Source organism: Xyrauchen texanus, chromosome 4, assembly GCF_025860055.1.
Source record: "Xyrauchen texanus isolate HMW12.3.18 chromosome 4, RBS_HiC_50CHRs, whole genome shotgun sequence".
Classification (NCBI taxonomy): Eukaryota; Metazoa; Chordata; class Actinopteri; order Cypriniformes; family Catostomidae; genus Xyrauchen; species Xyrauchen texanus.
Window position 1 is genome coordinate 12345384 of NC_068279.1, and position 8884 is coordinate 12354267.

Here is an 8884-nt window from a genome sequence, read left to right on the forward strand (position 1 = left end):
GTTTGTCGTGTAAATCTAGAATTGATCTTTTTTTTCAACAAATGCTCTACATCTTCTTAAAAACGTGTCTCATTCTTCTGCCCCTTTATCAGATCATAAACAAATTATTCTGAAATTGGGTGATTCACAGGAAACTGCAAACTTAAGAGGTTACTGGAAATTCAATAACTCTCTTCTCCAGGACGTCAACTTCAATGATAGTATTAAAAAAATAATTGAAGAAATATTTAATGATAATACAAATTGCAAATTCAAGCAAAAATGGGAATACTTTAAATATATGGTTAGATGTGCTGCTATTAAGAGAAGTAAAGAACTTAAATTCCTTAGAAATCAAAAAGAATCTGAATTATTTAATAGAATGAACATTCTTTTAACTAAAAGTACTGTATCTTCTGAGGAAGAAATGGAGTTAAAGGAGATACAACTAAAAATAGATCAAATGTATAAGGATTTAGCTAGAGGTGCATTTATAAGATCTAGAGCTAAATGGCTGGAGGAGGGAGAAACCAACTCCAGTTACTTTTTTGCTCTGGAAAAAAGAAATGGAAGGAGGAAATCACTGGATGTTCTTGATATTAATGGAACTCACTGTTCAGATACAAGAGAGATTTCCAACTTTATCTCTTCATTTTACAGTGCCCTTTACACTTCCAAATTTGATGATTGCAAATGTGAAAATTTCATCTCTAAATTGATAAAGGATGTGCCTGCTATTAAGAATGACTTTAAAACACTTTGTGACTCAGAGATTACTTTGAATGAAATTAAAACAGCAATTTTTTCAATAAAAAAAGGGAAAGCACCCGGTGTTGATGGCCTTTCAGTTGAATTTTATATTCATTTCTGGGACCTTATTCAAAATCCTTTATTTTACATGTATAAAGAATGCATCAGTCAGAGAGACATGAACACAACAATGAAACACGGGGTTATCTCCTTAATACCAAAACCTGATAAAGATGTTTTGCTAATTGATAATTGGTGGCCCATTACTCTATTGACTATTGATTATAAAATCTTGGCTTTAGTTTTTGCAAGCAGATTAAAGACCGGACTTGATCATATTGTTGCTGAACCCCAGTCAGGTTTTATTAAGGGACGGCATATTAGTAACAATGTTAGACTTGTATTAGATCTATTGGATTATGCAGACTCAATACACTCTAAAGCTTTCATCCTTTTTTTAGACTTTTATAAAGCCTTCGACACCATTGAACATGGTTTTCTTATAAAATGTCTCAAGTTGTTTGGTTTTGGAATGGCATTTGTAGAGATGATTGATATGTTTTATAAAGGAATTAATAGTTCTGTGATAGTACATTTCAACACATCTCCTAGATTTGATATAAAGCGGGGTGTTAGACAAGGTTGCCCTATTTCACCCTTTCTTTTTATTTTAGTTGTTGAGTTGTTATCCAGGAACATTGTATGCAATCCTGATTTTAAAGGCATCTCCATATTTGATAGGGAAATTAAAATTTCGCTACTGGCGGATGACACAACACTTTTCCTTAAAGATAAAGATCAGCTACCAAAAGCTATTGAGCTAGTTGAACAGTTTTCTGCAGCCTCAGGTTTAAAGCTTAATATATCTAAATGTGAATTATTGCCTGTGCATGATTGTGAAGATACCTCGATAGGAAGTGTTCCTGTAAAGAATGTAGTTAAATATTTAGGTATTTATATATCCAGGAACCTTTCAGCCAGGCAACATTTGAACTTTAAATGAGAGAATGAAAAAAAACAAGAATATATTTAACCTCTGGCTTCAAAGAGACTTAACGATATATGGTAGAGTGCTTTTATCAAAAGCCGAGGGTCTGTCTCGTTTTACCCTTCACTTTCTCTTTTTGTTAATGAATCCATGGCCAATAACATTAATAAGTTATTCCTTGATTTTATTTGTAGAAATAAAACTCACAAACTTAAAAAAGCTGTGCTATCTAATAGCAGAGCGGAAGGAGGTCTTGAAGTTTTAAACTTCATTGATACTGTTAATACTTTTAAAATTAACTGGCTTAAAAGATGCCTGGCAAACCCTAATTCTGTATGGTTTTTTATCCCCAACTACATTTTTGAAAAAATTGGTGGCCTCTCTTTTGTCTTGATATGTAATTACTATCCAAACAAACTTCCTGTTGCATTATCTAAGTTTCATCAGCAGTCACTTCTTGCATGGAAGCTAAGTTTTGTCCACAATTTTTCACCTCACAGAACTTTCTTATGGAATAATATTGATATAACTATTAGAAATTCCTCTCTCTTCTATCCAAAGTGGTTCCAAAGAAATATCGTAAATATCTTATCATTGGTTGGTGAACATGGCTCCATACTGTCATATGAGAACTTCATGATAAAGCACAGTTTTCCCATTCTTTTTAAGGAATACAATGCGGTCATTAAAGCCATCCATTCTGGTTTGATCCCTCTTATTAGGAGTCATGTTCATTTTAATAAAGTAAATACCTCATATGCTCACATTGTCTTTGAATGGCATTCAATTACTTGATAAAAAATGTAACAATAAATATATTCGTCGAATTTTGCAAAGTAAAAACAAAGTTGTTCCAAGAGGAAAATTTTACTGGAATTCACAGTTGGATGATATAAATTGGAAAAAAACATGGCTTTTACCTCATAAATTTTGCATTTCCAACAAGGTAAAAGAAGTTCATTTTAAAATCTTACATAAAATTTATCCTGTAAATTCTATAATATCCAAATATGTGGATGTTGACAGCTCCTGCTCCTTTTGTGGACTCGCTGATGAAACTTTTATTCATCTTTTCTTTCATTGTGATTCTACAAAGAAGTTTTGGTCTGATTTAAATTATTTCATATTCCATCCTCCCATGATAATTTATAACTTTTCTCTCAAGGATGTAATATGTTACTATGATAATAGTAAGGATCAGTCTCTAAATCATGTGGTTAATTTTTTTTATTTTACTGGGGAAATTTTTCATTCATAAACAGAAATTCTTAGGGTCTCAACCCTCATTCCCATTATTTTTAGTGGAATTTAAACTACTCTTTAATTCTCTTACCTTGATAGACAATAAGAAAAATAATAGACTTATAGAGTGTTATAAAAATATACTTGGTCAGTTTCCCTGATATTATAGTGATTAATTTACCCTCTATGTATTGTTTATGTAAGATGAATTTACTATTCATGTATTCCGTGGCTAGCTATTTATTTTTGTATTTAATCTATCTTGAATAATTGTACTGTATATTTATGCTTATGTATATATATATATATATATATATATATATATATATATATATATATATATATATATATATATATATATATACTTTATATATTTGTGTTATATATGTGTTAATTTTTTGAATTCTGTTTGTGTTTGTATGTATCTGACTAATTTTTGTAACTCATAATAAATAAATAAAAAATAATAAAAAATAAAAAAAAGATATCAAAACTCCGCCCTATTCTGGATACTGGGCGCCGGAGCCCCAGTTAATTTGCATTTAAAGACACACACACAAGTTTTTATTCCCACCCAAAAATTGGCATTTTCAACATGGTATAATTTGGGGACACCAAAGATTTAAATTGCATATTGTGAAAAGGGTCATAAGCCGAAACACAACAGAGTTTACAAATTAACTTCTTATCGTATTATGCAATTTCAACTGTGGAATCAATTACAAGAGGTGCCGCTATTTATCTTTCATTCAGCTTTAGATCCTCTGGATAGTGGATTCCAACTAGTGGACACCAAACAACCACAAATCAGGGGTCTTCAAAGCTTTTTCAAGCCAAGGACACCATGGTGGTTAGAGAGATGGAGCATGGGCCCCTTGTTACACATTTTATAAAATTGAGTGTTGTCATAATAACATGTCTGACAACATTTATGAATTTACATACTTTATGGTGTTATTTACAAATCAAATCATTCAATTATGTACTGCAGTGATGTACACATGAGTCATATGTGGAGTCAGTTGTGATGTTAAAGGGTAACTAAACCCTAAACCAACTTTTTTTAGTTAATGATTTGTAAGCATGGGGCTTTATTAGTACTGGTCATTGATTCAAGTAATTTTTTTGACATTTGTGTATAAAGTGTTTTAATTCTACAATATATGGTGTAAAAACGTCTGAGTGCTGCCCTCTTCAGGTTGAACGGTGGCTACTGCAGTTGAATTTTCCTATTGGCTGTTGCCGTACTTCGTGACGTAAGCGGTGACAGCTGACGTAAGCAGGTTCCAGCTCACCACGCCAGATTCATGTACATGTCGTCTTGCGACCGTGTGAGGAATAATAATAACATAGAGTCTGACAGCAGCTGTCAATTAATCAGTCACTACAGTCTCAGGTGCCCCCCCGCTCCGCACTCAGTTCGTTCCCTCTATCCCCACCGGGGTCTGCCCACTTTTCCTGCATTTTCAAATATTTCTAGTAGGTGGAGTCAGACTCTGAGCAGGTGTTTATTTACCCTTTAAAGGCATCTATAGATGAAAACAAATAAAATAATATAAGCATAGATGCCATTCAATTTATTGCAGATTTATAAATCATGATAAATGTTTCTGGTTCCGGCAGACTAAAGCAGCCTAAATGTGGGTGGGGGCATAAATTAGGTGTATGCCTGGCTAAAAAGATGAGTCTTTAGTCTAGGCTTAAACTGAGGGTGTGTCTGCATCTCGAACAGTGTTAGGGAGACTATTCCATAGTTTGGGAGCCCAATATGAAAAGGATCTACCTCCTTGTGGATTTTGATATTCTAGAAACTATTAACAGGCCAGAATTTTGCGATTGTAATGAATGTGATGGAATATAGTGTGGTAGAAGGTCACTTTCGTGTGGAGCTAGACCATTCAAAGTTAACAGTACCATGTACGTAGTTAACAGAATTTTAAAATTAACACTGAATTTAAAAGGTGTAACTATGATAAAATGGGGCTAATATGATCATATTTCTTGGTTCTTGTTGCACTCTGGCTGCTGCATTTTGAACCAATTGAAGTTTATTTATTGATCTTGCTGGACATCCTCCCAGTAATGCATTACAATAATTTAGTCTTGAGGTCATGAACGCATGAATTAGCTTTTCGGAAACAGCAACAGGGAGCATGTGCCTTCAATTAGCAATATTTCTTAGGTGGAAGAATGCTGTTCTACAAACATTGATAATTTGATTTTGAAAGGACAGATTCGTTTCAAATATAATACTAAGCTCTTCTCTGTTGAAGATGATGTAACAGTACATCCATCGAGAGTTTTTTGGTCCAATAATTAGTACCTCAGTTTTGTCTGAAATGAGTAGAAGGAAATTTCTGGCCATCCAATCTTTTATTTCATTGATAAACTCTGCTAATTTTGAGAATTGTAAAATCTCATCAGGTTTCAAAGACAAAGTTGTGTATCGTCGGCATAGCAGTGGAAAATTATTCCACGATTCCTGATAAGTGGTGCACAACCATTGTAAGTCAAAGACACAAAATGCATGGAGTCTCAAGAAGCTTTATTTAGGTGTTTTCATGAATGTGAGAGAACAAAACTATTGTTCACTATTTGCACTATTTGGAATGCAATCCCCCACCTTTACAGATCAATAGTAAAGTCAACTTTTGAACATGTCCACACTTGCTCATCTCACTATTAGCTGGTGTCAGAGACGGAGTTGGACAAAAAAGGGCTGCAAAAAACTAGGATATGGAAGTGTATTTGGCAGGAAAAAATGGTTTCATGGGTTTAGGGCCATGAAACATGAGCCATTGGTACATTTGGGGATAACCAGGGTACGGCACAGGCTCAGCATTCATGGCAGCAGTGGTTGAGACAGGTGTAGAGGTAGTTGTAGTGGTGGGTGCAGGAGTAACCGCTGGGATGAAAGGAAACATTTGGTACCAGTCTGGCTGTTGTGGTACTGGTTCTCCACCTCTATGGTAGAAGTAATCAGGATCAAAAAAGGGAATGGGATGAGGGAACTGGGGTTGCTGGGATACGGGGTCATAGAGAGCAGTTGGAGAAGTGGCAGGGGCTTGGTAAGTAGGCACAGGTTTAGGATAAAAATGTGGAAAAGGCCACCATGTTTGTACAAATGGTGGCATTTGAGGGATGCCAGCTGGGTCTTGGACAGTAATTGGTAAAGTAGGGGCAACAGTATTTGGTGGTCGAGTAGCTGGAGGGGCTTGGGTAGTAGGCACAGGTTTTGGGTGGAAATGTGGAAAATGCCACCATGGTTGTCCAAATGGTAGCATTTTAGGGATGCCAGTTGGGTCTTGGACAGTAACTGGGAAAGTAGGGGCAACAGTTTTTGGGGGTCGAGTAGCTGGAGGGGCTTGGGTAGTAGGCACAGGTTTTGGGTGGAAATGTGGAAATTGCCACCATGGTTGTCCAAATGGTGGCATTTTAGGGATGCCAGTTGGGTCTTGGACAGTAATTGGTAAAGTAGGGGCAACAGTATTTGGTGGTAGAGTAGCTGGAGGGGCTTGGGTAGTAGGCACCGGTTTTGGGTGGAAATGTGGAAAATGCCACCATGGTTGTCCAAATGGTGGCATTTTAGGGATGCCAGTTGGGTCTTGGACAGTAACTGGGAAAGTAGGGGCAACAGTTTTTGGGGGTCGAGTAGCTGGAGGGGCTTGGGTAGTAGGCACAGGTTTTGGGTGGAAATGTGGAAAATGCCACCATGGTTGTCCAAATGGTGGCATTTTAGGGATGCCAGTTGGGTCTTGGACAGTAATTGGTAAAGTAGGGGCAACAGTATTTGGTGGTCGAGTAGCTGGAGGGGCTTGGGTAGTAGGCACCGGTTTTGGGTGGAAATGTGGAAAATGCCACCATGGTTGTCCAAATGGTGGCATTTTAGGGATGCCAGTTGGGTCTTGGACAGTAACTGGGAAAGTAGGGGCAACAGTTTTTGGGGGTCGAGTAGCTGGAGGGGCTTGGGTAGTAGGCACAGGTTTTGGGTGGAAATGTGGAAATTGCCACCATGGTTGTCCAAATGATGTAATTTGAGGGATGCCAGATGGGTCTTGGCCAGTAACTGGGGCAGTAGGGGCAACAATAGTTGTGGAAAGTGCAGGAATAGTAGTAGGGGCAGTTGTTGTCTGCATCAGGGGACAAGAAACTCTCATTTCTTGGTCACTATACATCACAGAAAGGTGCCTTTCAGCATCCTGAAAAAACATGAATTCAAGAAATGAGGCTTGTATAATGAATCCTCAGCAATAAGCGTTAGTAATGCATAGTATTAGAAGTTCAGGAGCGCTCTCCATTCCCAGGGCTGTTACCTTAATTTCCCAGCAGCTTCCTGTGTACGGTGCAGTAACAACCAGTGAACCACCAGTAGTGTCCAAAGTGAACTCACATTGAGAGTATGTTAAAAGCAGCGGCTGCCATGATCCATCAACTAATGTAGGAAGGAAAAAAAAAAAAAAGGTTCCAATTTGGACTTGAACAAAACTAGAGAATGAAGTGCCTCAAGAATAAAAGTGCCTTACCTTTAATTTTAACAGTATCTGCTCTTGCTCCAAGTGAGATAACCATGCCAGATGGGAAGCAAGAAACTGTTGGGAGGGGCAGAGTCTCTGGGCAAGACATCTGTACTGGTGCCCCCATTATAATCAGTGGCAGAACATAACTTCCACCCTGTCAGAGACAGCGAGGCATCGTTGAACTTGAAAGGCCAATTTGCAAAACATGGTGAGAGCCAAGCAACAGTGCACTTTGCCACCTACTCACTAACCTGTTTTCTGACATTACAGCCATGGTACGGAGCAACAAATGAGACGTCTCTGCGTGCCCGCTTTACAGAGAATCCACAGCTGGCTGGCATCTCAGACAGAGGCACCGGAGACCCCTCTCCTGTGAGGAAAAGATTTTGCATAAACGGAGCAAGGTCACTTTTTAAAATATTGCTCAAGTTGTTCAACTGCTAGTGAAGTTCAGTATTAACAATAATGCGCTCACCTCCATCTACCAGAAAGTGTGGCATTCTCGGTCCCGGAATATGCAGGGTCATAGCATCATTACCACAGTGCACAGAGGGAGCCATTTGTTTCAGCTTGGTCTCAGCAAGGTGGAACCGTGCTTAAAACAGAACAAGTTAAGCAGGTCACCAATTTAGTAAACATTTCAAGCTTGTATCTTAAATTTATCTCCCATATTACACCAATATCAAAGTGATAATTCTCTTGGGTCTCCTTTGCGGTAGACATTGTACCTTGGGTACCATTGCCAATTGTAAGTCTCCCAAAATGGTCCATTTTATCCAAAATTACTCCAGTAGGAAGGTCTATATTTGAGAAAGTCTTAAGACCAGTAGTTAAAGATGATATCAGCATTGCCAACAACACCACAGTAGAGTGCAAGATAGATTTTACCCACAGCATGGCAAAGTATGTTATTTCTCACTTAAGCATAAAATAACTATTATTGTTATTATTCTTAAACGACAAAAAAAACTTAACCACACAGAAACTAAACAATTTGTTAAAACACTGCACTCATACTTGAACATTCACTTTAAAAATCACTTGAAAATATTGTCTGACCAATCAGATTGTTTGAACAATAATTCAGCTTGTTGTTTTCACCTGTGTCTTATTAAGTTGAGATTCAACTGGAGTGGTTTCAAAATGCAGAAACTTTTGTCTTCTTTATGAATCCATTTTGTATATTATCTATTTTTTAACATTTTACACAATCGTAACTTTAAGTTGAAGCACATAAATAATTAATTATTTATAATTTTTCTGAACAGGCTAATGTGACAATACAAACATAAAACAAATTTCAGTCAGTTTTCTCAGCCAACTGAGTACACTCAGTTTCTTCACGTGGACATCAGAACAATGAGCACACACCAAGCTGTCAATTTTCGGTGCATGAGGTGCTATAACA

General features: G+C 37.1%; 1 protein-coding gene across 1 annotated transcript; it reads right to left on the reverse strand.

Moving 5' to 3' along the window:
• Nucleotides 1–5688: 5688 nt before the first annotated feature.
• LOC127637219 (uncharacterized) lies at nt 5689–8247 on the reverse strand. Its single transcript, XM_052118173.1, has 6 exons — nt 8205–8247; nt 7952–8071; nt 7728–7846; nt 7483–7630; nt 7273–7391; nt 5689–5979 (listed from the first exon to the last, which is right to left on the reverse strand). Exons 1-6 carry the CDS (start codon nt 8245–8247, stop codon nt 5689–5691), a joined length of 840 nt encoding a protein of 279 aa, XP_051974133.1.
• Nucleotides 8248–8884: the final 637 nt, after the last annotated feature.

Bases quoted from the DNA above. Each gene is read 5' to 3' on its own strand.
- LOC127637219 (XM_052118173.1), bottom strand. From the start codon at position 8,247: ATGGACCATTTTGGGAGACTTACAATTGGCAATGGTACCCAAG. The intron at 7,631-7,727 runs GTTAGTGAGTAG...TGTCTCTGACAG, and splicing joins GCTGTAATGTCAGAAAACAG to GGTGGAAGTTATGTTCTGCC. The intron at 5,980-7,272 runs GTAACAGCCCTG...CCCGTATCCCAG, and splicing joins GAAGCTGCTGGGAAATTAAG to CAACCCCAGTTCCCTCATCC.